Genomic DNA, 14331 nt, shown 5'->3' on the forward strand with positions numbered 1-14331 from the left:
AGGCTTTGTCAGATGTGAGTCTGGGCCGTCAGATGTGTTGGAGGAAGAGGGAGGGAGGGATGGAAAGGTGGTAGAGGGGAAGGGTAAAGAGAAGGAAGAGGGATGGAAGAGGAGAGGGCATGAAGACAAAGACGGCGAGGTGAAGAGGAGAAAGAAGAAGATGGGGAGAGAGGGCTGGCTCAGGCTTTGCCTTACCTCTGTAGGTTCTCAGGATGGAAAATATCTCCCAAGGGATGTCTACATGTGGGCCATATACTTTAGCTCTTTTCCTCCTCATAACGAAAACCTCTCTTCGCCAGCACAGGACATTGAAAAACGTTCTTTGCCCTTGAATCTGACTCCTCCTCAGGGAGGGGAGTGAATGAGGGGATCCTGGGCACCCCTTCCCTGGATAGAGCACTCACCTCTGCCTCCTGCCCCTCTGTGGTGGGAGCAGCTTTTCCTCCGTGCTCCCCGTCCCTCCCCCCTTCCTCTGGCTTGCAGCACTCTGCAGGAAGTGCCTGCTGGTTCTACTGCAGCGGGGGCATGGCAGGGATCAGCTTACGTGGTAGAGGCTGGCCCGCATCATCTGGAACTGATCAATCAGCTTCTTATGCAGAGGGCGCATCTCTGGGTGCACGAACTTCTCATGAACTGCCAGCCCGACTCCAAGGACATGGACCTATCAGGGAGACAGACAAGGCCACTCTGCAAGCCAGAGGGTAGCCCTTGAGAACTGCAGTCGTCCTGTGGTGCATAGCTCTTCCCTCCTGGCCACTGGCCTCTAAGCCCTGCAAGACGCACCTGCTCCTGCATGAGCTCCTTGAGCTGGGTGATTTTCTCTGCGTCTCCTGGGTGCTTGGTGATGTAATCTTTATCAAAGAAGGCCTGTGAAAGGAAAAGCTAAGTCAGGAAGACTCTTCTCAGGACGACCGCTTAGAGGGGGTCCAGGAAGCCCGAGGCTAGGGTGCCACTTGAAAGGCAGTGGCCGTTCTGCCCCCTCACAGGTACACACACCCCTTTCTGCCCCTCACAGGTACACACATCATCTCTAGCCTGGCCTGCCTGAGCCTCCTGCAATCACAGGTGTGTTTTTTGTGCCTAAGAAGGACTGAAGGTAGTCAAATGATTTAAGCCTGGATGCTGGTCCCAGTCCCTCAAGGAGCCTGGACAACCTGGTAGGACAGGCAGGGCTGGTGGCCAGGGTGTGGGGCCAGTCTCTTAGTCACCCACAGCTTGCTTCTTGTGAAGGGCTGGGCTCCCGGGCTCCTCCTGGAGGCCACTTCACACCTTCCATAATCAGATGGATCACCCATCTGTCGGAGTTCAGAGAATAAAAAAGAAGAGAAGGTCCCATGGGAGAGCCATGCCACAGAAACGGGGAGTGGTAGGGAGCGTAAAGCCTCCCCCCAGGACCGTCCTCAGTCAACTGAGGCACAGCTAGGAGAGGGCAAGCTGGGAAGGCTGCCCTGGGAGGCAGGAGTCTCAAGAAGCAGAGCCTGAGAAGCGCCCTCCCAGCAAGCCTGCCTGTTGTGGGGCCGGTCCGGGGCCGGGCTCACCTCTTGGTAGCGCGCAATGCCCCCGTTGACGGCTGCGTCGATGACACCGTTCAGGCACATGCTGAGCAGGTTGATGTTGCCCTGCACCTGTTTGTGCTGATACTGGCTGATCAGGGCCCGCAGCTCCTGGTTCTTATTCTCGACCACTTGGATGGCGTTCTCCAGAGGGCTCACCTCCACCTGAGGCACGGAGAACACGGTGTCGTCCCAGGCCCCATGACAACCCCTCCCTCAGCATGGTCCTGAAAGCGGGGATCCAAGACCAGTGATACTGATTCCCACCCTTGTTCCTGTGGACTTAAGACTCCCTGACCTCTTTTGAATTTTCTCTTTTGATCTTTTGACCTGTAGGCACTTAGAAGTACAGTAGACGGTGAGGAGCACCTGTTCTGAAGTCAGCGAGCTCTGGCTGCCTGAGCCTTAGAGAATAGTTTCTGCACTTACGCACTGGGAGATGTGTGTAAGGGGTGTTGTGAGGGTTAAAAGAGGGTTAAAAGAGAGAAGGGGTACAAAGCCCCTGGCTCAGGATTGGCCTGTGGCAGCTTAGGCCAGGCAGGTGGCTGATGCTTGCTTTCTGTCTTCAGTCCTTAGAGAAAGGTCCCCAAAGCCAGGGCTGAAGATCAGCCCCATCTGAGACGTGTCTCACCAGTTCCCTCCTCTCCACTTCGAACCACCGAGAGATGCCGGGCAAGCTGTGGGTGAGGGTCAATGTGGTGCGCTCAATCCACAGGCTCTGTAAGGAGGACACAGGCAGGTACAGGCCGGTGAGCAATTTGTGCCACACCTGCCTGCCTGAAGGATGAGACAGCGAGGAGATCCTGAGAAAGTGGGGCTTGCCCCTGGCCTTACTCTAAGTACCGCCCCGGCTTTCCCAGAGTTGTTCACCTTGAATTCATTCTCCTTGTCCTTGGGGCCTTTGTGAAAAGGCCTGTCGTACCGGAACTTCCTCACATTGTTGACGCGGTAGAAGCTCTTGACGCGATCCGGGACCCTATCCATCTGCAGGACATCCACATAATCTGGAATGGGCGTCACTGCATAGATTTGCAAGTCTGGGCAGGAAGTGAAGGGAAAACCCAGACTTGCCAGAGAGATGGATCTGAGCATTGACTCCCGTCATCCTCCAAAGGAGAAGAGAGCACCCGAGCCCCTGTTCCCTACTGGCAGCGGCTGCATCTTGAGGGCCAGATGCGACCCAAGCACAGTTAGACTGAATTTCCCTACCTGCACCCGCCCCCTGCTCTAGCATGGCATCTCCCGAGCGCTCATCCAAGATGAGGCGTCAACAGCCAAGAAAGAAGGGAAAGGGGTCAGGAGAATGCGGGTGCCCACCCTGCACGAGCAAGAAAGGTGGAAGGGCTGGGGCCTGCCCACTGTAGGTAAACTGTATTTCCTGCAGAACAATCTTTTAATCAAAATACTTTTTGGGGTCTTTGTGGAAAGATAACATGGGAGTCCCCCTGCCCTCCCCTCTCTGGAACAAGCTTGTACAGACACGGTGACTACCATGAGGCCTCCAAGGAAGCTGAATGAGGGGGATGAGGGGCAGGCCAGTGTTTGCGACCAGACTCCCAAGTGCTACTAAAACCACAGATGTTCCCCATCTCTTCCCCACTCCCCCCACCCCCACCCTAGGGCTGTACCTCAGTCTTCCTGACGAAGGCTAGGGGTAAGAACAGATGCACACAGGAGCAGAGCAGGGCACACAGTGGTGGTTATCCCTGGGGCAAGAGTCCTGGTGGAACCCTGAGTCACCCTGCTGAGTGACTGCTCCCGGATGCCTGGGCAGACGCTGCACAGGGCAAGGTGGGGACGAAGGTAACGGTAGCAGCCAGCCTAGGGATAAAGGCCCGTCTGAAGCCCTGCTTCACACACTCCACGGTTAAGGGCATGCCATGGCTGCCTCTGTGAGTCAGGAGGGCCCTGCTGAGTGTGGGTTCGGTGAGGACGACACGCTCTATTTAGGACTTAAGGGTAACCTAGCCTGGAAGGCCAAAAGCACAGCAGAGGGGCAGCTGACCGGGTGGGCCTCACCTCCCAGGACCCCAACCCGCCTTCCCCCACCAAGCATCAAAAGATACACTGGGCGTCACACTGCAGGATGGCATCGTCGGGGTGGTTGGGGTGCTGCATGGCGACGGCCTGCGGGAACTCGCTGAGCATCCTCTGCTGGAAGGCCTCCAGCCTCTCGTAGTCATGGCCTCGGCACACGTATTCTTTGTTCTGCCACAAACAAGAGAGCCTGCTCTCTGCCTTGCCTCCAGCCCGCACCTCCACAGGGTGTCAATAGCTACTCATGTGACAAGCATGTCCCCTGTGTCAGGCATGGGGCACACAGCACTCAGTCCCTGTGCTGGGGGAAGTAATGAGCTAGAGGGCAGAGGGAACAGAAAAAGGGAGACTTCACTGCGATGTGGCAGCCTGGAGGCAGGGCACAGGCTGTGGGAAGCTTGGAGGAGGGACCCTTCCCTTACCCAGGACGGGTCACGAGGTCGGGGGTGGGATTTTAGAAAAAGCTGTGCCTGAAGAGAGTCCTGAAAGGCCCTTCTGGGTCAGTTCTGAAGGAGGAGCAGGGAAGGGCACTCTGTGTGGGCACGGTGACAACCAGGGCAACAACAGCCTTGACGGACAGGAAAAGGTGCAGTGGAAGGAAGGAAGGTATGTGTGGGGCGCTAGTGGGAGGGTGAGGAAGATGCCTACAGCGATGTGCCAAGGAGTGATGGGTAGGGGTGCCACCAGTCTAAATACTGCCCAGTGTCCAGTACGTATTTAGTAATTATTTACTGCACTGGCAGTACACACTTTGCTATTGCATCAGCAGGACAAACTGACATCATCCTAACTATACATTTCTTAAAACCTTGTGTTACATCATATTTGGTTTGAGTTAGGTCTCAGGATTTCTCCTAGTGGGCTGATGTCATGACAAGGCGCCCTCAACCCTGCTGCCCTGCCGACCTCGCAGCTGGTCCTGAGTGAATGGAATGCTCGTCCAGACCTCCAGCGACATGCGTCTGCCCGCCCGGCTGCCTCGCTAGAGCCACTCTGACAAAGTGGCATCAGGCACTGGCAGCCCCTCCTGGCACGTCTTCCGAGGAAGAGAGACAGAGAGGTCCACAGGCCAGCCGCACACTTACCGGTACAGGAACGATCACAGGCCAGGCTTTGGAGGACCTTAGATTTCTTTGGAATAGAATTTCTGCCCCCTTTCTACTTCCCCTTTTACTAGGGGAGAACTCAGCTAAGGCTGGGCCACATGTCTGGATGGACTGGAATGAAAAACAACACCAGAAGGGAAGCCAAGGTCAGGAGGAGCAGGCTGACCTCCCCAGTGGAACAGACCAATAGTCAAAGGACAAGAGACGTTTCTAAGTTCCTTGCTTGATAAGCAGAACTGTAAATTGTAAAGAATTGGTCTTTTCATATCAACTCGCAAATGTGCAACCCTTACCAGTATCTGTTCATGGGTCAAAGGAAGAGAAACAGAAATTCCCCTAAGAAGGGAGGGCTGGATGCTTTCCTGTCTCTGTGCAGATTAGTAGATAATCACATTTGTGAAGCGAGGGAGGCAGATGGTTCACAGAAACCAAGCTGACAGAGCTAAAGTAATAGATGGCCTGTGTGTTCAAGGAAGGTGAGGGAAAAGCCTAGCTTTCTAGGGGAGACCCAGCAGGAAGAAAGCACACAGCATTGACCTTGAGGCTGGTTGTCGGTTTCCAGTTTGCTTGTGTGAAAGCCCCAGCATCCTTACGTGAGACAGATCGGCTGCCACTGTTTTGTACTCGGTCCTTGTCATCTACCAGGCAAATGGTTACCTCTACTGGGACTTACTGTATTTGCCAAAGATGAACTAAGCAGCTGAGGGAAGGGAAGGCAGCGTGTGGCTTGGCAAAGCAGGTTTGTATGCCTGAAACATAGCTCCTCGGGACTGCTCCTGTGTGGAGATGGGGATGGACTGATGGGTGACACTTCCTAACACCCACGTTACTCCTCCTTCATTAGTGGCACCATTGAAACCCCATTTGAACATTCAGACTGTTGCTTGCAAGCATTGGTTGGATGGGCCGGATGCAGGTCCTACGCTAGGTCCTACTTGTCAGAAAGCGCTGAGTGCCCTGAGACGCTGAGATGCCCGTGACATGAGCGTGTGGGGTGGAAGCCAGGGCAAACCATGATGGAGACCTCCTGTTTGGCAGGGCAGAAAAGAATATACCAGGACCTGATTTTGTAATATCCAAAATAATGATATTTTAGAGTAAAATCTGGTTTCTGATATACAAACTGGGGGCTAAACAAGGAAAATAAAATGACAATAAAGCAGAATTTGCCAACAAAATGAGAAAGAAATAAGTCCCAAGGCCAGAATCATTAGCTTGTCTAAGGACTTCCTAGAGATGCTTTTGGTTTCCGATTCTTGTGTGATTCCTTCTTTCCCTTCTGCTGACATCTACTTCCATTGCTTTTGCATATCTATGCTGGTGGGGGCAACAAAGACGCCACTTCTGAGATGCCTGAGGTGAATGGTCCCTAGGGAGTGAACAAGTCCCCTCCTCCTGAGGAGACCCTCTCCTCATTCACATTCTGCTGCTAGAAACCCTTCTGCGGAATGGAATTGGAGCCATCCTGGGGATCACAATTAGGCAGAGTAGGCTTGCTATCCTTGTCAGGGTTACTAGTTCCTACAGAAGTCAATTTTCTTTTTAGCCTAGAATGATTACTGCCTAGGAAATATGCAAGTTGACCTGCCTAACATCTGAAATGTTGTTAGCCTGGACTCTGTTGCTAGCAGACTGGTTTTTTCTTTTTTCTTTTTTTTAAAGGAGCCATTATGGCCAACTGACCTGTGATGTGATATCAGGCTCATCATTGCTCAATGGCTAAAGCAATTTTTCCGGTATGACAGGATCCCAAGCATATCAAAGAGATTCTATGAATGTTCCCAGCTGCCCGCTGGAACTTGTAGACACGGAACTTTAGTGATATATTGGAACTGGGGACAGTCAGAGCTAGTGTTAGGTCTTAACTGCAGCCCCAAGGCCCTTTCGTCAGCACAGCTTCATGTAGGTCACCCGAGCACAGTGAATCCCTCTGGACTACAGCCCACAAGCCCAGGCTGCCTTCTCCTGGAGCCTCTGGCTTTTGCGGAATAAAGGAGAGAATCACAACTGTTCAACTGGTGTCTGTACATCTATGCTCAGTCATTCCTTCCGCTCTGTTGGTATCCCAGCTCAGCCTTCCAGGGAGTGATGGGGAGAAATGGCTGTCACCATCCTAGGCCAGAGAACTGGCGGCCTTAGAAAAGGCTTTCCACAGCCAGGTCCCATTTGGCATCTCCCACAGATTTCTCTCAAATCAACAGGTTGTCCATCTGGCTGCATAGCCTACAGTGCAGCCAGGGGAAGAGCCGTCATCTTAAATGACAAACCCCAAGAGGTCAGCCTGCTGTTGAGGTCAGGGCTGTACTGGTGTCCTATCTGGCTGAGAATAATCACAGTGGAGGATTCCAGGCACTGGAACTTGAAGTTGGAACGTTTCTAGACATACCTGTGGGAACATTCTCAGACCCTGGTCGTTTCCTGCAGGAATTTGATTTGGTAAGAAAATCACCCTCATATATGCCAGGTAGCCACAAAATAGTACAATGGAGTAAAACAAAGTCTAAAGTTGATAGCCAGTCCAGCCAAATAAAGCCAAATGCCTTTTGTTGACTAGTTAGTCCTTCAAAAAGTAGTATTCAGTAGAATTGGAGAAAGGTTTAAAAAAACAGGTTATAAATTAATTATGTGTAAAATACGATATAAATTCTTGTGACTACCTGAATGGACTCACCCGAAGGAAGAAAGGAAACTTCCTGCCATAGAAGCCGACCCGAAAGAACTCAGGCTCCAGGCGTTGTTGCTCCATGATGTTGTCATAGTAGCTGGCCTCCATTTTCTGTGAATGAGAAAGGCAGTGGCCTTCAGGTTGGCCTGACTGCTAGCGGTATCCAAAGCAAGTTCTCCCAGGCCCAAGTAGACACCGTCTTTTGGAAACAGAACATGGCAACTCAGACTGTGTAAGAACTGAGCCCTGGGCCATGATCAGCCTCTCCCCAGGTTGCTGATTGATGGAAGAGGAAGCTCTCCTAGCCAGTGGGTGGACCCAACCCCATACAGATCCAGGCTTCTTGGTCTTTCAGGGGCACACGTTGAGCATGGACTGCTCCCACCCTTACAGATTCTGGTTTTGGTTGATACTCACTACACCAAGTGACTTCTGGCTAGTCTTAGCTATAGATGGCTAATAGCTATTCTCAGTACCATTTCCATCAGTCCAACTGCATTGCTCTTGTTCATCTGTCATCTGAAGGTCTCAGTCGCTAGCATCACTGGTACTGTTCTAATTTAATTTAATTTAATTTAATTTAATTTTTTTAAACTTTAAAAGTTGAACTAATATCCATGATGTCTTGCATTACCAAGGTCAGTACGTTTCTTAGTATTGGCTGGCCTGGCTTCACATTCAGAAAACTCACTGAATTTTGACTGGGAAGATAGCTCTAATTCACTCAATCAAGCCAGCCTGCTGGGGAGCAGTGGCCTTCAAAGACCAGTCAATAAGCTACTTCTAGAGATCCACATCTATTCTGTACACCCAAATCCCCATCTGGAGCAGGGAACATAGCCACACTGACTGGGTGGAAGAGGAGAGGGAGACTGCTGACTTCTCTTTGCTAATAAAGTCTGTAGCTACTATGACTCAGAACCCAGCACCAGCACCTAGGAAAATTTGGTGGAGACCTTCAAAGTCTATGGGACATTTCACTTAATTTTTGAATATTTTGCATCAAAGAAGGGAGTAAGAACAAGGTGCTTGAAAGTGACCACAAGCTAAAGCATGGAAAGATCTTACAAAGTTTTCAGATGAAGCATACCTGAACAAAATCATTTAGGAAAAGCTTCTTCGTGCAGTTGAGCTGCTGCCTCCTCCTTGAACCCCCCCCCCCCGCCCCCGTCTTAGCCTGCATCCGCTGCTTCTCCCTTCCCTGAGCACCAGTGGCTCTTGGGGTCTGGATCATATCATCGTTTATCAGATGTGTGTTTTAGTTTCCCCAGTCAGACTGCAAGTATCTTGAGGGCAGGAACCCTGGCCTCTGCTTCTCCTGTACTGTCCACAGTACTTAAACAAGGGCTAGGCCCGCAGTGAGTGTTCACTCACAAACGGATGCCAGGAAAGTGCGAGCACCTCCAGTCAAGGTTGGGACAGGGGAAGGGACAAAGCTCACCCGAATCCAGCTGAGGCTCTGATAATCGTAGAGGCTCTCGTACTGACATGCCAGCTCCCTGCACAATGGGATCCCAAACTCCCAGCTCTGTATCAGAAAGAAAGACAAGGCTTCAGCATCTCAGGCATCCTCAGAATAGCCCCAGCTCACAGGGAACACATCAGAGGGCATAACCAAAGGCCCCCTGCAGCTCATCTGTCACAAAGAACATCCACTCAAGATGAGTCTGTGGGGCACAACACACAGTGCTGTGGCTTTCTAGCTCAAGGTGTAGCTTTCAGGTTTCTCCTCAACTGTCTCCACCTCCAAGAGGCCTTCCCCTGACCACCTCATCAAGGATAGGAACTTCCCCACCCATTCCCTGTTTCGTTACTCTCCGGTTATCTTAAAAAAGTATTCACTTTTTTGTTGTATTAGTCTCGATTAGATGATAAACTACACGAAGGCAGGAACCCTGTTTATTTACTTTATACTCATAGCCTAGAGCAGCGCCAGGCATGAGCGGGTACTCAATAAAGATTTATTGAATAAGCTAATGAAGGTAACAATGACTTTTATTATTTTTTAAGCTTTTATTTAAATCCCAGTTAGGTAACATACAGCGTAGTATTACATTCTGGTGTACAATATAGTGATTCAACACTTCCATACAACACCCAGTGCTCATCACAGCAAGTGCCTTCCTTCAGCTCCATCCCCTATGTCACCCCTCCCCCACCCCCTCCCCTCTGGTAACCATCAGTTGGTTCTCTATAGTTAAGAGCCTGTTTCTTGGTTTCTCTCTTTTCTTCCCTTTAATCATTTGTTTTGTTTCTTAAATTCTACATGTGGGTTAAATCATATGGTATTTGTCTTTCTTTGACTGATTTATTTCACTTAGCATGATACCCTCTGGCTCCATCCATGTTGTTGCAAACAGCAAGATTTCATTCTTTTCGATGGTTGAGTAACATTCCATTGTATATATGTATCACTTCTTCTTTATCTATTCATCTGTCAATGGAAACTTGGGTGGAAACAATGACTATTAAATTAAGATCACTGAAGCTCAGAAACAGTATGGAAGCCAAGCAGGAAGTGGCTACCCAAACGCTTAGTAGTGGGCCTGACAATATCCTTTCTAGAAATATTCCAGTCTTAAAGAAGGCTTCAGATGATCCAGCCTAGATCCCAGGCTGCCTCTGTGGTGTGGCCCTTGCTGTGGTGACAGGCCCACATAACAGGCACCTGAGGAGGGCTTAAGGGGCCTTTACTGAGGGCCAGACTGCCCATTTCCTCTGCTTTTTAATACAGTGCTTTCTTTGTTTTGTTAGATTGGGAATCATTGGTTTACTTGATATTTCAGCTAGGCTCTTCTCCCCAACTTCTAAATGCTAATTAAAATTTCTTATTATAAGACATTTTAAACATATAGAAAAATAGAAGAATGAAACCCTAGGTACCCATCACCAAGCCTCAACAATGCCCAGCTCATTGCCAGGCTTGTAGCATTTATGCCCCTACTACATATTGCCCTGCAGAGGTTTTGAAACAGATCTCAGACATCATATAATTTCACCCAGTCATATTTCAATATGAATGTTTAAATAATAAGAACTACATTTAAAAAAATAATATTTGAAATAGCATCAGGGAGGACAACACTATGTCATTTGGGACTGTGTTTCTCAAAAAGAACATATTATTTCTATCCCTTGAAAGAATTAATGCCATATGGATTCAAACTGCAGGACCAATTAAAAATATTAAAACAAACCAAAGGGAATTTTTAAATAGACTCTGGCTCCCTGAGTTAATACAATGCCTCTGCCTTAGTGGGCTAGAAAACCTCTTACACTCCCATACTGCATCTTTCAAGGCGGACATGTCAGCCCTCTTTCTGGCTCCAAGCGCCACTTGGGCAGGTTTCAGCCAAGGACCTGCTGCAGGGTCTGCCTGGCAGGCAGTTCCATGGGGCTGACTAAGCAGCTGAGCCATGCACAGACTTCTGGCCAACTTGCCGAGAGCGCTCTGTGGGGGAACTGCTCATTTAGGTGATGAGGGTCCCACGTGAGGCTAAAGGCACTCAGTCTGCTGACGGTAGCTCCCAGTAAAGCAGGTCTTCTCCCCTACTGGGATCAATGCTCATCTGCCTTGTTGGCATTTCTGCCCTAATTTGTGTAATTTGCCCTCTTGCTCCAAGCCCTCCTCCCACCTACCCCTCAATTATCTTTAGAGTGAGTCAGAGCCAAGTCTGAAGACACTCTGCCAGCCTGAGGGGACTGTGCCGGAACATGGTGGGTCTGGGGGCTTTGAGAGGTGCCTCTCAACACAGGTAAGGGATGTGCTGCAGATACACTGCAGCCCCACTATAGCTTTCCTCTTGGTCTCCTTCCTTCTGGCAGGCGGCAAGCCAACTCTAAAACTCCTTACCGATGTCTGAAATCCGATTATTTCCACCAGCTCTGGCGGATGGGTGTTTTTACACATCCTTGTGGTCCCTCTAACAGGGACGGCACCAATGTTACACTGACTTAGGGCTCATTCTAATCAAACTGGAAGGGAAGGCGAAGGCCGGGGACTCCAGACTGGTAGTCTTTGTACTTCTGTTTACACACAGCCCATTAGAAGCAACAGATTCATCGTTCCTTCAGAGGAGCATAGGCGACAGTTACCCTCAGTCAGGAGAGCCCAAGCCCAGCTCCACAGAGAAGGCTGCTCCAGTACTGGTGGTCTGTATGCTAGATAAAGAGGGTCAGAGGCCTTTGTCCAGCTTCCCTTCCTGTTTGCTCCCTCTGCCCTGGGATGGAGGACCGATTCCCCTCTTCGCACCTCTCCTTCCTTCTTTCAACTCCCACTCTGCCAGACCCTTTGAGTGTTCTTCTCTCCTTGTCTGGCCTGGGAGTGCTGACCCTCTGTGGACTGGAGCCCAGTCCAGCTTGGGACAGACTTCTAGGTTAACCGCCTCACCACTGGACAGAATGGCCCTGGGCTAGACTATGACCAGGATTTGGACTTCCGACTCCATCCTTCTGGGTGCTCATGAAATAAACATGGGACCACAGGACGTTGGGTTGTCTGTACAAGGCAGATAACAGAGGCTGGGAGTGTGTGTAAGAAAAGCAAAGAGCCTGTCTTTCGAGGCAGGGTGTGCTGGCAGTCTGAGGGCTAGAACCCCTTAAGTGTCCTTCCCCAGAGTCTTCTTTTCTGTCCTCCTCCTACTGCCAAGGTAGTTTTTATCCTGGCACCAAGAATCCTACAGGAACATTTTTTCTGCAACAGCCAGGTTTTGCTTTTTTGGAGTCAATAAAAAAAAAAACTTTGAAGGCTTTCAAGACCTGGTTAGCCTTATCCACTGGTTCTATCAGGTACCGAGGCACAGAAACACAGAAGATGGACCTTCTGTATGAACCCAAGAAGATGAATCTGATAACTATCTGCTTGAGGATGAGCTTACGAAGGGGCTCACTGAGTGGTCTGCACTCAGCACAGAACCTGCTCTCCCAGCAACTCACAGCAAAAACAGGGTTGCTGGAAGAAGTGGGAGAGCCTCCTGAAGGTGGCCTATGGAGCCTCTGCTCCTTCCCCCTGTCCTGCTTATTTACAATACGCAGGCGGGATTTGCATTTTGATTCTCTTGTCTATACCAAGCTGTAAACCTCCTTTTATAAACACCAGTGTGGTGTGAAGAGGGGAACCACTGTACTACTGGTAGGCTCCATCAGATTGCGTTTACCCTCCACTCTGTACCCTGTGCCCAAGAAAGCAAAGAGAACTACTGCACTAAAAGCACTCACGCACACTCGCACCGTGCTCATGCCACTCCTGACCTGGCAGGGCGTGCTGGGCATGTGGGTAGATGGCAGCTCCGGGTGGGCTGGGTGCCGGAAAGGCAGGCCTGAAAGTGTACTGGTGTGGGGCCCTAAGTCCGGCCCTGGACTGGCAAGGAGAGGAGGCTTCGGGATGGCACTGTGGCTCAGTCACACGAGGCTGCCCAAGCTCTGCACATGGGCCTCCTTTCTGGGGTAGGTTACTTGAGAGCTCCTGAGGGTTTGGAAAGCTTCCTGCATGGGGGAATGCTTTCGACAAAGATTTCTCCTATGTTATATAAAACTGATGAATGTTATCTGATTTATGGGCAAAAGCCATTAATGTTTAAATCTTTCTCTTTAATGATGAAAAAATTTATTAAAAAACCCCAATTTCCATTCAAGTCAGGGGTTCAGCCACGACAGTTCACTGAGTGATCCAAATTCAGCTTTTTAAAGCCTACTCAAAGCTGAATAACGAGTAAACAGCATCCACAAGTCACATAACCGGCCTTTCCAGTACCTGGGCCACAGCCAACAGTAGGTGGTCAGAGGGCCCCAAAAGGAGCCCTCTGGGAGATGGGAGCAGGATGGCTGGCAAGTCCCCAGGAGGCCTAAACCAGTGCTGACAGTGCCTGCCAATCCCACAGATTCCAGCTTGATGGGGAAGAACCCCAGTGAGACAAGTCCAGTCTGTGCTGTGAGGGAGGGAAATCCAAGATAACATGTACCAGTTAGAGGCAGGACAGGCCTCTTTTGACTAATGTTAAAATGCACTCATTTTCACAGCTCATATTTTCTACGGCGGATGAGGAAAGCTACATCAATTCTTGAGGGAAATCTAATAAATGTAAGTGGGGGCTCAGGAGCCCCTGCTGTAGGAGCGTCAGCATGTATAGTTGTGCCAAGCTGGTCTGTGGGGTTGTCTCTCACGCCCTCAGTCTGGACTTGGCTTCCAAGCCACAGAATTACACTGTCATATATTTATTCCCCAGAGGAAAATCATGCTGCCTCCAGAGCTAATACACACACGGCATCCACCCACTCACCGCCCCACACGCCACGCTCTGTAGCTTCTGCCCGTCCCTATGGTGTCGCGATGCCACGCACTCAGCAGACGCTGAAGAGCTGAAAGGTTTGCCTACTGACACCCACCTTGCCTTTGTTGAAGTAGTGGATGATCTTGCGGCACAACCCCTCTTTCCGCTGCCACTCTGTCTGGGCTGGGTAGTGGAGAAATTCCCGCAGCGGCCGCTCCTCCCACTGCAGCAGCTCACAGTAGAGGAGCAGGGTGAATGCGGCCTCTGTGGGGACAGGCAATAGGGAGGTCCAGGGGCTTCTCCTCAGGGGTCCAGGAGTCGCCTCGTGCCGGGGGACTAGGCTAAGCACCATGCTAGGGCAGGGCATGTGCGGCCCAGGTCAGGGACACTGCATACCAAAGATGAGATAAAGGGGCTGCCCATAGCATTAAGGGGCCTAAGATCCTCGTAGACACATTCCTCCCATAGCCTGATCACCGGTGCTGGGCTCCAGATAGAGTATGGCCCAGTTACCTGGGTTTGTACACAGGCTGCCTTGCTTTGGGAGATGCTGACATGTCAGAGAGTTCTTGGGCTCCTTTCTGGTCAACTGACTACAGCTTACTTGCCAACCTTCTCAGACTGGCTCTTGGCGCTGGGCACTGACCAAGGCTCCTCTCAGCCCTCCCTAAGCCAGTCCTAGTGCCCCAAGCACCATTTTC

General features: G+C 50.6%; 1 protein-coding gene across 1 annotated transcript in view; it reads right to left on the reverse strand.

The window, feature by feature from the left end:
* Window positions 1-14331, reverse strand: part of DOCK3 (dedicator of cytokinesis 3) — a gene marked incomplete at its 5' end in the record, with an annotated part of 534371 nt that overhangs the window by 17342 nt on the left and 502698 nt on the right. The window contains 9 exons of the mRNA XM_040628234.1: window positions 545-661; window positions 784-867; window positions 1539-1718; window positions 2185-2271; window positions 2424-2590; window positions 3620-3761; window positions 7368-7472; window positions 8803-8889; window positions 13746-13894. Coding sequence (XP_040484168.1) covers window positions 545-661; window positions 784-867; window positions 1539-1718; window positions 2185-2271; window positions 2424-2590; window positions 3620-3761; window positions 7368-7472; window positions 8803-8889; window positions 13746-13894 — 1118 coding nt within the window. The remainder of the gene's footprint in view (window positions 1-544; window positions 662-783; window positions 868-1538; window positions 1719-2184; window positions 2272-2423; window positions 2591-3619; window positions 3762-7367; window positions 7473-8802; window positions 8890-13745; window positions 13895-14331) is intronic.

The sequence above is a fragment of the Ursus maritimus genome, unplaced genomic scaffold (genome assembly GCF_017311325.1).
Source record: "Ursus maritimus isolate PB19 unplaced genomic scaffold, ASM1731132v1 scaffold_14, whole genome shotgun sequence".
NCBI lineage: Eukaryota > Metazoa > Chordata > Mammalia > Carnivora > Ursidae > Ursus > Ursus maritimus.